The 18,877-nt window shown below is 40.9% G+C and overlaps 2 protein-coding genes across 2 annotated transcripts; both read left to right on the top strand.

The window, feature by feature from the left end:
- Nucleotides 1-63: 63 nt before the first annotated feature.
- On the top strand, nt 64-2,930 carry ndufa2 (NADH:ubiquinone oxidoreductase subunit A2). Its single transcript, XM_067376426.1, has 3 exons — nt 64-195; nt 2,587-2,693; nt 2,765-2,930. The coding sequence occupies exons 1-3, from the start codon at nt 89-91 to the stop codon at nt 2,854-2,856; spliced, it is 306 nt and encodes a 101-aa protein (XP_067232527.1). The 5' UTR covers nt 64-88; the 3' UTR covers nt 2,857-2,930.
- Nucleotides 2,931-6,279: 3,349 nt separating this feature from the next.
- Nucleotides 6,280-16,977, top strand: arsib (arylsulfatase family, member Ib). The gene is made up of 2 exons (XM_067376424.1): nt 6,280-6,684; nt 15,126-16,977. Exons 1-2 carry the CDS (start codon nt 6,338-6,340, stop codon nt 16,525-16,527), a joined length of 1,749 nt encoding a protein of 582 aa, XP_067232525.1. The 5' UTR covers nt 6,280-6,337; the 3' UTR covers nt 16,528-16,977.
- The last annotated feature ends 1,900 nt before the right edge of the window (nt 16,978-18,877 follow it).

Here is an 18,877-nt window from a genome sequence, read left to right as displayed (position 1 = left end):
GTAGGTGGCGGTAATACAGACGAAGCTGGTTTGCAGCAGCCGATAAACAAAAGAAGAAGAACACTTCCGTTTATTGAAGGTGACTGTCATGGCGGCGGCTGCAGTAGTTCGTGGAATCGGCTCAAATTTGTCGAAGAATCTGCGTGAGATCCGCCTGCAGTTATGCCAGATATCCGCTGCCAGTCAGGGAACCAGGTGCAGTACTGGAGCAGTTTACTATTTGATTTGTTTATTGAGTGACTGCCCTCTAAAAGCTGTGTGTATCACTTGCACAGTAGTATTCATGTAACGTTACATTATAAATACTGTCCGAAATGATTCGTAGTTACATGTCAAACCGATTAGCTTTTGGTCATCCACTGTTAGTAATCACAGTTAAATTATAAATTCAATCACTTTTCCAGTATTGTGTTTGCTCCCATGTGTGACTGTATATATTAGAAAAAAATGTAGAACATTAAATAATGCTTTAAATAACTTTTTGCAAATTATTTTATGTGTGGTGTGTCAGGGCTCCAGACTAGCAGCACCTGAATTGGTAGCAAAAAATATTCCACAAATAACACCTCATTAAATAGTCTCTTAAAGGTGCAATATGTAATATTTTTGCAGTAAAATATCCAAAAACCACTAGGCCAGTGTTATATATTTTTTTCATTTGAGTACTTACAATATCCCAAATGTTTGCAACTATTTGTAAATCGTGAGAAAATTGTAATTTTAACCAAGGCTCCGGGACGTGTGAGGAGTCGCGTCATACCCACGTTACCAAAGATGCTTTAATGTTTACATTGTTTTTAATATACAAGGGAACAACTGTTTGATATATTTATAGACAGAAAACTAATTATTGTTATATAGCTCAACACGTTTAGTCTTATTGTTTAAATCAAATTTTCTTGATTTTTTTGCGAGTACCATGCTTTACCATGCCTCAGAGAAAAACACTATTTTGTGAAGTAGCTAACATAGCATAATCAGATGCAGCTTTATTTTTACTAACAGAAATACAGCATTTTCTCCATCATACAATAAGTTTTAAAATTAATTGCATGACATTTATCAACACAAGTCATCCAGCATTTAATCTGTTATTGTAAAATGGATCTATCTTACTGCAGTGTGTAACAGTGTCTCACAGCAGCCGCCGAGCGAACGCACAGAGTAACGTTATAACATCATTTTCAACACACTCAGATTTATCTAATATGATAAACAGAGCTGTGTTACCTAACTCTCATGACCGGAAAAGCGGAAGCAGCACCGACAAGTGTGACATAATAAAAGTCCCGTTGTCGTGAGGCGTGTGTTGATCAATCGCTCCAGCTCCTCGTTTAGCTCCACAACACTCGCTCCTGCTCTGCTTCATACTGCAGTAACATTAATAATCACATCCATGAACATGATTTCTTCCCGAGTCCTATCCCAATTGTTTCCACCAGATGTGAGGTGGAGACCACATGTCCCAAGATACCGCGCTCAAACTTGGCTTCATCAAGCTACACCTTTGTTTTGAATGGGCATCTAGCGACCTCTAGTGGACAGAAATCTTACATATTGCACCTTAAACTCAGATTCTTCATCTGTGATATTCTGGAAAAATAGCAAGTTTCCTACAAAAAAAGAAACCAAAACATTTTTTTAACATTTTCACCTGTTGTCAACTCTCTGCTGCCCGAGGGAAAACTCTCCTGAATTCTAGAACCGTTCAGTGCTGTTTACAGTCTCAGGGATTTTATAACCAGAGAGAAATGTGTGCTGTTGTAATGGGGAATTCACACACTTCTCACTGGATCTTGCAGGGCCCCTGTTATGCTATGCTCATTTATATTTTTGTTTTGTCTACTAGAATAAGTTTAAAAGATTAAATGTTAAAAAAAAAACAAATTATTTTTCTTATAACTTTCATTGTTGCAGCAGCTATTTTCACCCTCTGTCTGATTGCTGTTTTAGTTTCAGATTTCTTTAAAACCCTCCTTCTGAAAAGTGTAGTCTGCTCTGATTGGTCAGATGGCCCTCTTTTGTGATTGGCCTACCACTTACAGCGTGTGTCGGAAAAGTAATTCCCCTTCCATAACTGAATATCAGCTCACAAGGCTTCGTTGAGGCTCTGATTTATGGCTGTTTACCGATTAATCACATCTAAAATAAAAATTTGTTTACATAATATATGTGTGTGTACTTTACATATTTATTTTTGTATTTATTTACACATTCACATACATGTATATGTTTAAGAAATATTTACATGTATATGTTTATATTTATATATCATTTAAATGTATAAATATTTATTAATTTTTATATTTTTCTTAAATATATACATGTGTTTAGAATTACAAAATAAATATACATAGGGCACACACACATTATGTAAACACAAACTTTTATTCTGGATGTGATTCATCATTAAACAGCACTACTGTAAGTCCAATCATGACAGTCAAGAAGAACAAGCTGATTGACCCGAACCACATTCACAGGCACATCTTGTAATAACAATAATAGATCCCCTTTCAAAATTGGACCTAGTTCTCAGTCTCATTCTAATGTTTTGCTAATTCTTATTATTTGTTGTTAATTTAGGGATTTTATTGATCAGCATTATGTGACATTAAAGAAGGCAAACCCTGAGTTTCCCATCCTGATCCGAGAGTGCTCTGGAGTTCAGCCCATGATTTGGGGACGATATGGTAAGAAAACAACATAAATCATATTCATACAAATGTCCATATACACATAACGATACCTCTCTCTGCTTTAGGTTTTGGTAAAGAACACAGTGTTTCACTGGACAACATGAACGTCGACCAAGTGGCCAAAGCACTTGAAACAGTAGTAAATGCAAAACCCTAAATAAGCCTCCAAATGTAAAATGTTGTAAATGTTATTTGTGTCACAAATGGAAAATAAATGTATATTCTAAAGTCTTTTAATTTTTCTTTTTTTGATGGACACTCGTATGTCTGCTTCAACCATATGATTCTGCAGATAAATGTGTAGATTTTCTTATATATGGATATTTCTAGTAATCATAAATGAGAATTCATTGTTCATGCTAGCCTGGTATCAAGCATGTATACAACCATATGCATAAGAATATTTTAATAACCTGTACTCTGAACAGTTGATTGTGACTACATTCTCAAATACAGTGTGAGAAAGTCATACCTATATGCACCTAGCATATTCAACATAAATAATCATAGGTTTCGTCCTAAAACAGTTTTGATGGAGTGTGATATATTGTGTGAATGTCCCCTTTGTTTGTTTTACATATTTCCTGCACCCATATTTACTGTTCATTTATCAGAATCAAGTTCTTCACCTCTGTCATATCAGTTGTTACATTTCCAGAATCGCTGCTCCCAAGAGAATTAGCCATTGTGTGAGGCCTCCTGTGTCTTCAGTTAGCACTTCTATCCTCATAACTTGTCGACTGTACTCCATGAACAGTATTTGTGATATTAAAGCCATTAGTTCACCCAAAAATGAAAATTACCCCATGATTTACACACTCTCAAGCCGTCCTAGGTGTGTATGACTTTCGGAGCTATTTTAAAAATATTCTGGCTCTTCCAAGCTTTATAATGGGAGTGAATGGGATTTGAGATTTTGAAGCCCAAAAAAAGTGCATCCATCCATCATAAAAGAAAACCCTACGGCTCCAGGGGGTTAATAAAGGCCTTCTGAAAAGCAGTGATGGGTTTTTGTAAGAAAAATATCCATATTTAAAACTTTCTAAACTATAATCACTAGCTTCCGGTAACAGCCGTACATGAGTCTAGCCTAGTGACCTCTGACCCGACGTATGGAGAAGTAGCGTAAGCTTAGATGAGAGTAGACACTTCTTACGGTTCAAACAAATAAGGCTGAGCAAACAAACTCAAGCTCCGTTTCTTTTATATCGAAATCCTCCAACATTTGTCTTTAAAAATCCTTTGTGACCGAGTTGTTTTGCTCTCTCCTCTGCACATTCGTCAATATGTCATGTTTCAGGTCAGAAGTCACTCTTCTGCTGGAACTCGACTCACATACGGCCATTGCTGGATGCCAGGTGTTATAGTTTATAAAGTTTTAAATATATTTTTCTTACAAAAACCCATCACTTCTCTTCAGAAGGCCTCCCTGGAGCTGTGTGGATTACTTTTATGATGGATGCACTTTTTTGGGCTTCAAAATCATAATTCACTTCCATTTTAAAGCTTGGAAGAGCCAGCATTTTTTTTTTTTAATATAACTCTGATTATGTTCGTCTGAAAGAAGATAGTCATATACACCTATGGCAATATGTCAGATTTTCTGTCCACTAGAGGCCTATTCAAAACAAAGGTGTAGCTTGATGATGCCAAGTTTGAGTGCAGAATCTTGGGACATGTGGTCTCCATCTCAACAGACAAAAGAGTGCAAAAGAATAGGGATTGGAGTCGGGAAGAAATCATGTTCATGGATGCGATTATTAACGTTACTGTAGTGTGAAGCAGAGCAGGAGCGAGTGTTGTGGAGCTGAACGAGGAGTTGGAGCGATTGAGCGACACACACCTCACGGGACTTTTATTATGACACAGTCGCTGACTCCGCTTCTACTGTTCCAGTCATGAGTATGAGGTAACACAGCTCTGTTTATCATATTAGATACATTTGAGTGTTGAAAATGATGTTATAGCGTTACTCTGTGCGTTCGCTCGGCGGCTGCTGTGAGACACTGTTACACACTGCAGTAAGATAGATCAATTTTATCATATTAAATGCTGGATGACTTGTGTTGATAAATGTCATGCAATTGACCCTTCGCCGGGAGTTTGATTGACAAGCGATCTAACCAATCAGAACGCCGAATCCGCCATTTTGACCGACAAAGCAGTCAGGAGTAAGAAGATTAACCTCAGTGGAGTTAAACTTGAAAAATTGTGTATATTGACGTCTTTCCGCGTTTGAAACAACATTCTCATGTTTATTTGACGCTATAAATGGACTAGTAGGAAGAGATGATCGGTTTATGAGCCTCTTGAGCTGAGGCTCATGGTCACGACACATTAAAGAGCCACAAAACAGTTTTTATTGTTTAAATTTCTTGAAAAACTACACAGTTTGAAAGCTGGGACTTTGTTTAATATCATAAGTAACCTGCTTTGTCTTGTCTGTCGACGTGTTGTCATTATCCTCTTTGCGCTGCGATGTATTTTTCACTGCATGTGGCGTGACAGCACCACGATTTGTCGGACAAAGCAACAGTAACTAAGGAGGGCGGGTCTTTGCGAAGGGTCAATTAATTTTAAAACGTATTGTATGATGGAGAAAATGCTGTATTACTGTTACTAAAAATAAAGCTGCATCTGATTATGCTATGTTAGCTACTTGACAAAATAGTGTTTTTCTCTGAGGCATGGTAAAGCATGGTACTTGCAAAAAAATCAAGAAAATTGTAAACAATAAGACTAAACGTGTTAAGCTATATAACAATAATTAGTTTTCTGTCTATAAATATATCAAAACAGATGTCCCTTGTCTATTAAAACAGGTAAATATTAAAGCGTCTTTGGTGTTTCCATGTTTCTACAAAATAAACTGAAAACCGAGGGTAAAGCGAGTATGACGCCATTGACAGGCGACTCCTCACACGTCCCGGAGCCTCGGTTAAAAATTGCAATTTTCTCACGATTTACAAACAGTTGCAAACATTTGGGATATTGTCAGTACTCAAGTGAACAAAATATATAACACTGGCATAGTGGTTTTTGCTGCAAGATTCTTACATATTGCACCTTTAAATGACTGAACTATATGTAGCCTTTATATATAGGCTAATTATATGAGATATGAAAAGGCATAAATACAACCCAAATATGAAATCTCAGTCTGAACACTCTTTCACAAGAGCATAGACAATCGACTATTTAGTTCTTACCCCCTTCGTCATAGTGGGGTTGGACTGTGTAAGAAAAAGGAGGGGCTGATTTTAATATTAACTCCACTTTTTTTGCTCTTTGTCAGTTTAAGACGCTTTAAATCGCGGCGTGCGTATTATGGTACGCAGTAAACGACTTTTTGGATTGAATCAAAAGCGCCGCATTTAGCGATATTATTGTGTCGGTAAAGCACAATGTGACCTGTTTGCCGTTCCATAGGTGAGACGGTCGATTGGACGGTAGGTCTGTTTGTTGGTCAGTTTGTGCTGTGCTTTGGCACGGATTTCCCACCGTACGTTGTTATGGAGGAATCCTCTCAGATCTCTAACGCCACGTCGCGTTGATAGCAGCCAGGCTCTGAGCAAAGCCCGAAGATTCTGCTGTCATTAAAGGTTCAGCTCGCCTTCTCATTGAACTTGCAAAAACTGATGAGCACGCTGAGCGGGTTGCGACTCTTTTTGAGGTGGATGGCATTATTCGTGCTCTTCGGACTCTTCCTCAATCTACAAACTTCTGCGTCTTGCAGTGGCTTGAGATCGAGTCGAGAGGACGACGAGCGCTTTCGATTTGAACAAGCTTCAGGTTTCAGACCCAAGAAACCTCCACATATCATCTTCATACTGACAGATGACCAGGGTTTCAATGACATCGGTTATCACAGTCGGGAGATCCGCAGCCCAACGCTGGATAAGCTGGCTTCAGAGGGAGTGCGGTTGGAGAATTATTATGTCCAGCCGCTGTGCACCCCGTCCCGCAGCCAGCTCATCACAGGCAGGTCATTCTCCTCATCACCTTATTCACTCACTGTATTCACTACGTCAGTTTGAAGAAATACACTTTTTCTTAAAATGAAAGAGGTTCATATAAAAGGGTCAGGATAATAACTAAGCAAAAAAAAAAAAAAAAAAAAAAGAAAGAAAAAAAAAAAAGAAACGTACCTTTTTTAAAAGATAATTTTGTAAAATCCAAAATGGCTTTACAGATCTTTATTGGGTTTGAACAATTATTGTAATGTTAATTAAAAGAGCCTTAAACAATAATTGCACATGCACCTGTGGACCCTTCACTCTCAGGAATAGATCAAGATAAAATTAAAATTCTGTCAATAATTGCTCACCATTATGTCATTCCAAAGCCGTTAAGAATTTCATTCATTATTTGGAACAAAAATTAAGATATTTTTGTTCCTCCGTTGACAGTCCATGCAATTACCAATTTGATGCTTCATAAAGTTCATAAAGAGATCGTAAATTTAACCCATATGAATTGAGCGGTTTAGTCCAAATTTTCTGAAGAGATGCGAATGCTTTATATGATGAACATTTGAGCTTCTGCAAGACCCAATGAGGTTCATTCTCGTGTTACGCAGCACGTTTTAGCTTCCGCAAGAGCCAATGAGATTCATTCTTGTGTTACGCAGCACGTTTGAGCTTCGGAATGAACCAATGAGGTTCATTCTCGTGTTACGCAGCACGTTTGAGCTTCGGAATGAACCAATGAGGTTCATTCTCGTGTTACGCAGCACGTTTGAGCTTCAGCAAGAACCAATGAGGTTCATTCTCGTGTTACGCAGCACGTTTGAGCTTCAGCAAGAACCAATGAGGTTCATTCTCGTGTTACGCAGCACGTTTGAGCTTCAGCAAGAACCAATGAGGTTCATTCTTGTGTTACGCAGCACGTTTGAGCTTTCTCAAGAACCAATGCGGTTCATTCTCGTGCTACGCAGCACGTTTAAGCTTCGGAATGAACCAATGAGGTTCATTCTCGTGTTACGCAGCACGTTTGAGCTTCAGCAAGAACCAATGAGGTTCATTCTCGTGTTACGCAGCACGTTTGAGCTTCAGCAAGAACCAATGAGGTTCATTCTTGTGTTACGCAGCACGTTTGAGCTTTCTCAAGAACCAATGCGGTTCATTCTCGTGCTACGCAGCACGTTTAAGCTTCGGAATGAACCAATGAGGTTCATTCTCATGTTACGCAGCACGTTTGAGCTTCAGCAAGAACCAATGAGGTTCATTCTCGTGTTACGCAGCACGTTTGAGCTTCAGCAAGAACCAATGAGGTTCATTCTCGTGTTACGCAGCACGTTTGAGCTTCGGTAAGAACCAATGAAGATAAAATTCTGTCAATAATTGCTCACCATTATGTCATTCCAAAGCCGTTAAGACTTTCATTCATTATTTGGAACAAAAATTAAGATATTTTTGTTCCTCCGTTGACAGTCCATGCAATTACCAATTTGACGCTTCATAAAGTTCATAAAAAGATCGTAAATTTAACCCATATGAATTGAGCGGTTTAGTCCAAATTTTCTGAAGAGATGCGAATGCTTTATATGATGAACATTTGAGCTTCTGCAAGACCCAATAAGGTTCATTCTTGCGTTACGCAGCACGTTTGAGCTTCCGCAAGAACCAGTGAGGTTCATTCTTGTGTTACGCAGCACGTTTGAGCTTCCGCAAGAACCAATGAGGTTCATTCTCGTGTTACACAGCACGTTTGAGCTTCAGTAAGAACCAGTGAGGTTCATTCTTGTGTTACGCAGCACGTTTGAGCTTCAGTAAGAACCAGTGAGGTTCATTCTCGTGTTACGCAGCACGTTTGAGCTTCCGCAAGAACCAGTGAGGTTCATTCTTGTGTTACGCAGCACGTTTGAGCTTCAGTAAGAGCCAATGAGGTTCATTCTCGTGTTACGCAGCACGTTTGAGCTTCCGCAAGAACCAATGAGGTTCATTCTCGTGTTACACAGCACGTTTGAGCTTCAGTAAGAACCAGTGAGGTTCATTCTCGTGTTACGCAGCACGTTTGAGCTTCAGCAAGAGCCAATGAGGTTCATTCTCGTGTTACGCAGCACGTTTGAGCTTCAGCAAGAACCAATGAGGTTCATTCTTGTGTTACACGGCATGTTTGAGCTTTCTCAAGAACCAATGCGGTTCATTCTCGTGTTACGCAGCACGTTTGAGCTTCGGAATGAACCAATGAGGTTCATTCTCGTGTTACACAGCACGTTTGAGCTTCAGCAAGAACCAATGAGGTTCATTCTCGTGTTACGCAACACGTTTGAGCTTTCTCAAGAACCAATGCGGTTCATTCTCGTGTTACGCAGCACGTTTGAGCTTCGGAATGAACCAATGAGGTTCATTCTTGTGTTACGCAGCACGTTTGAGCTTTCTCAAGAACCAATGCGGTTCATTCTCGTGTTACGCAGCACGTTTGAGCTTCGGAATGAACCAATGAGGTTCATTCTCGTGTTACACAGCACGTTTGAGCTTCAGCAAGAACCAATGAGGTTCATTCTTGTGTTACGCAGCACGTTTGAGCTTCAGCAAGAACCAATGAGGTTCATTCACGTGTTACGCAGCACGTTTGAGCTTCGGAATGAACCAATGAGGTTCATTCTCGTGTTACGCAGCACGTTTGAGCTTCTCAAGAACCATTGAGGTTCATTCTCGTGTTACGCAGCACGTTTGAGCTTCAGCAAGAACCAATGAGGTTCATTCTCGTGTTACGCAGCACGTTTGAGCTTCAGCAAGAGCCAATGAGGTTCATTCTCGTGTTACGCAGCATGTTTGAGCTTCTGCAAGAACCAATGAGGTTCATTCTCGTGTTACGCAGCATGTTTGAGCTTCAGCAAGAGCCAATGAGGTTCATTCTTGTGTTACGCAGCACGTTTGAGCTTCTGCAAGAACCAATGAGGTTCATTCTCGTGTTACGCAGCATGTTTGAGCTTCAGCAAGAGCCAATGAGGTTCATTCTCGTGTTACGCAGCACGTTTGAGCTTCAGCAAGAACCAATGAGGTTCATTCTCGTGTTACGCAGCACGTTTGAGCTTCAGCAAGAACCAATGAGGTTCATTCTTGTGTTACGCAGCACGTTTGAGCTTCTGCAAGAACCAATGAGGTTCATTCTCGTGTTACGCAGCATGTTTGAGCTTCAGCAAGAGCCAATGAGGTTCATTCTCGTGTTACGCGACACGTTTGAGCTTCAGCAAGAGCCAATGAGGTTCATTCTCGTGTTACGCAGCACGTTTGAGCTTCAGCAAGAACCAATGAGGTTCATTCTTGTGTTACGCAGCACGTTTGAGCTTTCTCAAGAACCAATGAGGTTCATTCTCGTGTTACGCAGCACGTTTGAGCTTCTCAAGAACCAATGCGGTTCATTCTCGTGTTACGCAGCACGTTTGAGCTTCGGAATGAACCAATGAGGTTCATTCTCGTGTTACGCAGCACGTTTGAGCTTCTCAAGAACCATTGAGGTTCATTCTCGTGTTACGCAGCACGTTTGAGCTTCAGCAAGAACCAATGAGGTTCATTCTCATGTTACGCAGCACGTTTGAGCTTCAGCAAGAACCAATGAGGTTCATTCTCATGTTACGCAGCACGTTTGAGCTTCAGCAAGAACCAATGAGGTTCATTCTCGTGTTACGCAGCACGTTTGAGCTTCAGCAAGAACCAATGAGGTTCATTCTCATGTTACGCAGCACGTTTGAGCTTCAGCAAGAACCAATGAGGTTCATTCTCGTGTTACGCAGCACGTTTGAGCTTCAGCAAGAACCAATGAGGTTCATTCTCATGTTACGCAGCACGTTTGAGCTTCAGCAAGAACCAGTGAGGTTCATTCTCACGTTACGCAGCACGTTTGAGCTTCAGCAAGAACCAATGAGGTTCATTCTCATGTTACGCAGCACGTTTGAGCTTCAGCAAGAACCAATGAGGTTCATTCTCGTGTTACGCAGCACGTTTGAGCTTTCTCAAGAACCAATGAGGTTCATTCTCGTGTTACGCAGCACGTTTGAGCTTCGGTAAGAACCAATGAGGTTCATTCTCGTGTTACGCAGCACGTTTGAGCTTCAGCAAGAACCAATGAGGTTCATTCTCGTGTTACGCAGCACGTTTGAGCTTCAGTAAGAACCAATGAAGATAAAATTCTGTCAATAATTGCTCACCATTATGTCATTCCAAAGCCGTTAAGACTTTCATTCATTATTTGGAACAAAAATTAAGATATTTTTGTTCCTCCGTTGACAGTCCATGCAATTACCAATTTGACGCTTCATAAAGTTCATAAAGAGATCGTAAATTTAACCCATATGAATTGAGCGGTTTAGTCCAAATTTTCTGAAGAGATGCGAATGCTTTATATGATGAACATTTGAGCTTCTGCAAGACCCAATAAGGTTCATTCTTGCGTTACGCAGCACGTTTGAGCTTCCGCAAGAACCAGTGAGGTTCATTCTCGTGTTACGCAGCACGTTTGAGCTTCAGCAAGAGCCAATGAGGTTCATTCTCGTGTTACGCAGCATGTTTGAGCTTCTGCAAGAACCAATGAGGTTCATTCTCGTGTTACGCAGCATGTTTGAGCTTCAGCAAGAGCCAATGAGGTTCATTCTTGTGTTACGCAGCACGTTTGAGCTTCTGCAAGAACCAATGAGGTTCATTCTCGTGTTACGCAGCATGTTTGAGCTTCAGCAAGAGCCAATGAGGTTCATTCTCGTGTTACGCAGCACGTTTGAGCTTCAGCAAGAACCAATGAGGTTCATTCTCGTGTTACGCAGCACGTTTGAGCTTCTCAAGAACCAATGCGGTTCATTCTCGTGTTACGCAGCACGTTTGAGCTTCGGAATGAACCAATGAGGTTCATTCTCGTGTTACGCAGCACGTTTGAGCTTCTCAAGAACCATTGAGGTTCATTCTCGTGTTACGCAGCACGTTTGAGCTTCAGCAAGAACCAATGAGGTTCATTCTCATGTTACGCAGCACGTTTGAGCTTCAGCAAGAACCAATGAGGTTCATTCTCATGTTACGCAGCACGTTTGAGCTTCAGCAAGAACCAATGAGGTTCATTCTCGTGTTACGCAGCACGTTTGAGCTTCAGCAAGAACCAATGAGGTTCATTCTCATGTTACGCAGCACGTTTGAGCTTCAGCAAGAACCAATGAGGTTCATTCTCGTGTTACGCAGCACGTTTGAGCTTCAGCAAGAACCAATGAGGTTCATTCTCATGTTACGCAGCACGTTTGAGCTTCAGCAAGAACCAGTGAGGTTCATTCTCACGTTACGCAGCACGTTTGAGCTTCAGCAAGAACCAATGAGGTTCATTCTCGTGTTACGCAGCACGTTTGAGCTTCAGTAAGAACCAATGAAGATAAAATTCTGTCAATAATTGCTCACCATTATGTCATTCCAAAGCCGTTAAGACTTTCATTCATTATTTGGAACAAAAATTAAGATATTTTTGTTCCTCCGTTGACAGTCCATGCAATTACCAATTTGACGCTTCATAAAGTTCATAAAGAGATCGTAAATTTAACCCATATGAATTGAGCGGTTTAGTCCAAATTTTCTGAAGAGATGCGAATGCTTTATATGATGAACATTTGAGCTTCTGCAAGACCCAATAAGGTTCATTCTTGCGTTACGCAGCACGTTTGAGCTTCCGCAAGAACCAGTGAGGTTCATTCTTGTTACGCAGCACGTTTGAGCTTCCGCAAGAACCAATGAGGTTCATTCTCGTGTTACACAGCACGTTTGAGCTTCAGTAAGAACCAGTGAGGTTCATTCTTGTGTTACGCAGCACGTTTGAGCTTCAGCAAGAACCAATGAGGTTCATTCTCGTGTTACGCAGCACGTTTGAGCTTCAGCAAGAGCCAATGAGGTTCATTCTCGTGTTACGCAGCACGTTTGAGCTTCAGCAAGAACCAATGAGGTTCATTCTTGTGTTACGCAGCACGTTTGAGCTTCAGCAAGAACCAATGAGGTTCATTCTCGTGTTACGCAGCACGTTTGAGCTTTCTCAAGAACCAATGAGGTTCATTCTCGTGTTACACAGCACGTTTGAGCTTCAGCAAGAACCAATGAGGTTCATTCTCGTGTTACGCAGCACGTTTGAGCTTCTCAAGAACCAATGCGGTTCATTCTCGTGTTACGCAGCACGTTTGAGCTTCGGAATGAACCAATGAGGTTCATTCTCGTGTTACGCGACACGTTTGAGCTTCAGCAAGAGCCAATGAGGTTCATTCTCGTGTTACGCAGCATGTTTGAGCTTCAGCAAGAACCAATGAGGTTCATTCTCGTGTTACGCAGCACGTTTGAGCTTCAGCAAGAACCAATGAGGTTCATTCTTGTGTTACGCAGCACGTTTGAGCTTCTGCAAGAACCAATGAGGTTCATTCTCGTGTTACGCAGCTTGTTTGAGCTTCAGCAAGAGCCAATGAGGTTCATTCTCGTGTTACGCGACACGTTTGAGCTTCAGCAAGAGCCAATGAGGTTCATTCTCGTGTTACGCAGCACGTTTGAGCTTCAGCAAGAACCAATGAGGTTCATTCTTGTGTTACGCAGCACGTTTGAGCTTTCTCAAGAACCAATGCGCTTCATTCTCGTGTTACGCAGCACGTTTGAGCTTCGGAATGAACCAATGAGGTTCATTCTCGTGTTACACAGCACGTTTGAGCTTCAGCAAGAACCAATGAGGTTCATTCTCGTGTTACGCAGCACGTTTGAGCTTCTCAAGAACCAATGAGGTTCATTCTCGTGTTACGCAGCACGTTTGAGCTTCTCAAGAACCAATGAGGTTCATTCTTGTGTTACGCAGCACGTTTGAGCTTTCTCAAGAACCAATGCGGTTCATTCTCGTGCTACGCAGCACGTTTGAGCTTCGGAATGAACCAATGAGGTTCATTCTCGTGTTACACAGCACGTTTGAGCTTCAGCAAGAACCAATGAGGTTCATTCTCGTGTTACGCAGCACGTTTGAGCTTCGGCAAGAACCAATGAGGTTCATTCTCGTGTTACGCAGCACATTTGAGCTTCGGTAAGAACCAATGAGGTTCATTCTCGTGTTACACAGCACGTTTGAGCTTCAGTAAGAACCAATGAGGTTCATTCTCGTGTTACGCAGCACGTTTGAGCTTCAGCAGGAACCAATGAGGTTCATTCTCACGTTACGCAGCACGTTTGAGCTTCAGCAAGAACCAGTGAGGTTCATTCTCACGTTACGCAGCACGTTTGAGCTTCAGCAAGAACCAATGAGGTTCATTCTTGTGTTACGCAGCACGTTTGAGCTTCAGCAAGAACCAATGAGGTTCATTCTCGTGTTACGCAGCACGTTTGAGCTTCGGCAAGAACCAATGAGGTTAATTTTCGTGTTACGCAGCACATTTGAGCTTCGGTAAGAACCAATGAGGTTCATTCTTGTGTTACGCAGCACGTTTGAGCTTCGGTAAGAACCAATGAGGTTCATTCTCACGTTACGCAGCACGTTTGAGCTTCAGCAAGAACCAATGAGGTTCATTCTCGTGTTACGCAGCACGTTTGACCTTCAGCAAGAACCAGTGAGGTTAATTCTCGTGTTATGCAGCACGTTTGACCTACAGCAAGAACCAGTGAGGTTCATTCTCGTGTTATGCAGCACGTTTGAGCTTCAGCAAGAACCAATGAGGTTCATTCTCATGTTAGGCAGCATGTTTGAGTTTCCGCAAGAGGTTTGTTCTCGCCCGTGACTCAGGTTCAGTTGAGCTTTTGTTTATGTTTGCTGATTAATGTCTATATGTAAATAAAAGCCTTATTTAAAGCTGTTCATCATATAAAGCGATTATGTCTTTGGACTAAACCGCTCAATTCATATGGATTAGTTTTATGATCTCTTTATGAACTTTTTGAACCATCAAAGTGGTTGTTGTCTGGACTGCCAACAGAGGGGACAGAAATCACTCAGATTTCATCAAAACGACCTGCATTTGTGTTTTGAAGATGAAAAGTCTTACAGGTTTGGATCAACATGAGGATGAGTAATTAATGACAGAATTTTCATTTTTAGATGAACTATCCCTTTAAGACACAGGTTACAGGCAGGTTGTATAATAATTTCTGTGCTCCCTGAATAGAAACAGGCTTGACTGAACAAGTATGAGTGTTATTTTGAATTAATGATTAATACGGTTTGATTCAACATGGTTGATGTGTACTCCTGACACAAATTAATAGATTACTGTCACTGTAAAAAATGACACAGTGTTTACAACCCATTTAACTTTCATTATTTGACATTGTAAAATGGGGGTATTGGTCAAAAAGGGAGGACGTATATGTAACACACATTTGATAAAGATAGTAAATTGGGACAGTTTTGAGTTAATGTCGACTTTAATACATTATTGTTTCAATTCTCGTTCTTTTCTCTCTGTCTGAGCATTAGTAATGTATTTATGCTTTTCTTTAGATATCAAATTCACACTGGCCTCCAGCATTCCATCATCAGACCCCGTCAACCCAACTGCCTCCCTATGGATGCGGTCACTCTCCCTCAACGCTTACAGGAAGCTGGCTACTCCACTCACATGGTGGGGAAGTGGCATTTGGGCTTCTATCGGAAAGACTGTTTGCCCACACGTCGTGGATTTCACACCTACTTCGGTTCATTGACTGGCAGCGTGGACTATTATACATATGGCTCATGTGACGGCAAGTCATTGTGTGGCTTTGACCTCCACGAAGGTGAGTCAGTGGCATGGGGGAGAGGGGGGAAGTACTTAACTCACCTCTACACCCAGAGAGTGCGCAAAATCTTAGCAACACACGACTCAAGCAGTCAGCCTCTTTTTATCCTCCTTTCCCTTCAGGCAGTGCATACACCTCTAAAGCCACCCAAAGAATACATCTATCCATACCGCCGCATGGGCAACGTTCCCCGCAGGAAATACGCAGCCATGGTTTCAATTGTTGACGAGGCAGTCCGGAACATAACTTACGCGCTGCGCAAGTATGGCTTCTACCGCAATAGCGTTGTCATCTTCTCCACAGACAATGGAGCCCAGCCACTCACGGGGGGCAGTAACTGGCCCCTACGAGGGTGCAAGGGAACGTATTGGGAAGGTGGTATTAGAGGAGTAGGTTTCGTGCACAGTCCCTTGATACGCCATCGAAGAAGGGTCAGCAGAGCCCTTATACACATTACAGACTGGTATCCAACCCTTGTTGGACTTGCTGGGGGAAATGTGTCACAGTATCAGGGATTAGATGGGTTTGATATTTGGCCTACCATTAGTGAAGGGAAAGAATCCCCACGAATGGAAATTCTTCACAACATCGACCCTCTAAACCGACGCAGTCAGAGCTCAGTCAAGGAGGGCCATGGACTGTGGGACACAGCTGTGCAAGCGGCCATTAGAGTGGGTGACTGGAAGCTGTTGACGGGTGACCCTGGCCATGGGGATTGGGTGCCGCCCCAGGTTCTTACGCACTTCCATAGCAGCTGGTGGCACCTGGAGCGAAATACTGGAGAAAAAAGGAAATCAGTTTGGCTCTTCAACATTACAGGTGACCCTTGTGAACGCCACGACCTTGCAGTGCAAAGGCCTGACGTTGTCAAGGAGCTACTCGCACGGCTAGCATTATACAATCGCACAGCGATACCTGTTCGCTACCCACCAGACGATTCCCGTGCTAACCCTAATTTGAATGGAGGTGCATGGAGACCTTGGGTAGGAGAAGATGAAGAGGAGGAAAACTGGGATGGAATTTATTATAAGAGAGGAAAGAATCGCAAAAGGAAATGTAGGCTCTGCAAGTTACAAACTTTCTTCAAGAAGTTTAATTTAATGTTTCTGTCAAAACAGATATAAGATTTTTCTGTTATTTAACATCACTTAAAATAATTTAACCTTACTTAAAGGATTAGTTCACTTTCAAATGAAAATTTCCTGATAAATTACTCACTCCCATGTCATCCAAGATGATCATGTCTTTCTTTCTTCAGTCGAAAAGAAATGAAGGTTTTTGATGAAAACATTCCAGGATTATTCTCCACATAGTGGACTGTAATGGCCTCTAAACAGTTGAATGTCAAAATTACAGTTTCAATGCAGCTTCAAAGCATTCTACGTGATCCCAGATGAGAAATAAGGGTCTTATCTGGAGAAACCATCGCTCATTTTCTAAAAAAAAAAAAAATACAATTGTATATACTTTATCCCATAAATGCTCATCTTGAACTAGCTCTTTTGTGTAATTCTCTGTTTATGTTGATGATAATGCAAGGGAGAGAGAGTTTATAGATAAAAGACATAAATGTAACTTGTACTGTGTTTTATTCAGCTCATACTGTGATATTCTGGAGTGAAAACAGACACTTCATCTTTTGTGTGATGCACAATAAACTTCATAAAACTCATCAGTATAGTTTTGGCCATCATTCAGACGGGGTCTGCTACAACAGGCTTGTGATGTTACTAATAGTGGATCAAGCAAGATGACAACATGAGATGTCCTGTTTGTGTGTCTCATGAGCTCTTGAAACTCTGCCCTATTCTTGAAAGGGGGCCGGGAGCAGCAGCTCATTTGCATTTAAAGGGACACACACAAAAATGGTGTGTTTTTGCTCACACCCAAAAAGTGGCAATTTTAGCATGCTATAAAAAAAAAACGTATTTTACATCTTGTAAAAAGGGGCATAATATGTGCCCTTTAAAGCTGCGACAGTTGAGTACCTGAAGTGTCCAATGTTCCACACGCTTTTTTATTTGTTTTTACTTTAGTGCATCATCCAGGTATTTAAAGTGCATTTTTTTTTCTTTTTGGAATTTTCAGTGTGAACACACTACTTGCAATATTTATACTTATGCGCTATTCTATGACATTTATATAATGAATTGGGACGCAGCCAATGTAGCTGTTTTTAAGTTCTTTCAGAGCTGTTCTTTTGAGAATCTCACTTGTCTCCTTCAGTTTTATTCTCACAGACACAATGGGTCTATTCTGCAAGTTTAGTGTCGTTTCATTTACAGTATCTGTTTCTCCCTCATTCTCTCTCAACCCATGCACAGAAACACACGCATACACACAGTCTTATTCATACAGTACCTCACAAATTCACACAAATGAGATTTATGTGATCTCTCACACTTGAGCATAAGTCTATTTTTATTGTGGACATTTGTTTATTCAATTAATCGTCAGATTAACTGCCAGATTACTCAGCTACCACAATAATTGATAATGACAGCCCTACATATTACAAAAACAGAAGCTTGTTGTCCTTTTATGGACTGAGTATTGTTGCAGATGTTATAATAAATGTAATACTAAATCTAGCCAACAAGTTGTTGGAGTGAGAACTGTCTCTGGCGAGCACGAGAGCAGCAGTGAGCAACTGCACTCATGGAAGTTGATATTATGACTTTGGCTTTGTTCTTAGATCTGTTTATTACTGTTGAGACACGGCAGTTTTCAGTTCCTGCAATAGACATAGCTCAACAGAGGCATTTACTTGGTCACTATTTCTTGTTTTTTTCCCCCCCAAAGTTGGCTTCAGTGGTTCTGTATTATAACAAGTCTAAAAATATAAATATTTCTCAATTTGTTTGAGCTTATAATAACCACATTTATAATAATTATACAAGACTTGTTTAGACAGATGCTGTTTACAAGAGTTCTAGCTAAGCAACTTACAGATGTACAATTACAGATGGATTTTCTTTTAATTTTTTTTTTTCAGAAATGAAAAGCTCAAATGAATGCAGTGTTAAATGCTTTGTATAAACAGTAACGGCCCACATTATGGTCATCAAGATGACTGGATTGATGATGCATTTTTTTTTCCCATCAAACCAAACGGTTCTCATCATTAAAATATGTAACTTCTGTGATGCAAGAGCTGGCAATGGCGCAGTACTGTAGGCCTGGGTAAACATTGGAGCAAGTCAAGTCAAGCTACATTAATTTATATAGCAGTTTATGCAATACAGATGGTTTAAAAGCAGCTTCACAAAATAAACAAGAAAAGAGTTGTAGAACCAGCTCGAACACCTAGGCCTCATGTTCTCTCAACAAAGTAGTCCTCTAGAGTAGGTTGCAGACTAGTTGACTTTAATGCTCTGCTATGACTATAAGCTTGATGTCGACTCACTGGTCATGGCCTATAGAGGTCGCAACAGGATAAGAAATCTTTGAAGTCCACCTTTACGCTCTGTATCC

Source organism: Chanodichthys erythropterus, chromosome 22, assembly GCF_024489055.1.
Source record: "Chanodichthys erythropterus isolate Z2021 chromosome 22, ASM2448905v1, whole genome shotgun sequence".
Lineage (NCBI taxonomy): Eukaryota > Metazoa > Chordata > Actinopteri > Cypriniformes > Xenocyprididae > Chanodichthys > Chanodichthys erythropterus.
The sequence above is the reverse complement of the archived record's forward strand: the minus strand, read 5'-3'. Positions and strand labels throughout refer to the sequence as shown.

Bases quoted from the DNA above. Each gene is read 5' to 3' on its own strand.
- ndufa2 (XM_067376426.1), top strand. From the start codon at position 89: ATGGCGGCGGCTGCAGTAGTTCGTGGAATCGGCTCAAATTTGTCGAAG. The intron at 196-2,586 runs GTGCAGTACTGG...TTGTTAATTTAG, and splicing joins GCTGCCAGTCAGGGAACCAG to GGATTTTATTGATCAGCATT. The intron at 2,694-2,764 runs GTAAGAAAACAA...TCTCTGCTTTAG, and splicing joins CATGATTTGGGGACGATATG to GTTTTGGTAAAGAACACAGT.
- arsib (XM_067376424.1), top strand. From the start codon at position 6,338: ATGAGCACGCTGAGCGGGTTGCGACTCTTTTTGAGGTGGATGGCATTA. The intron at 6,685-15,125 runs GTCATTCTCCTC...GCTTTTCTTTAG, and splicing joins AGCCAGCTCATCACAGGCAG to ATATCAAATTCACACTGGCC.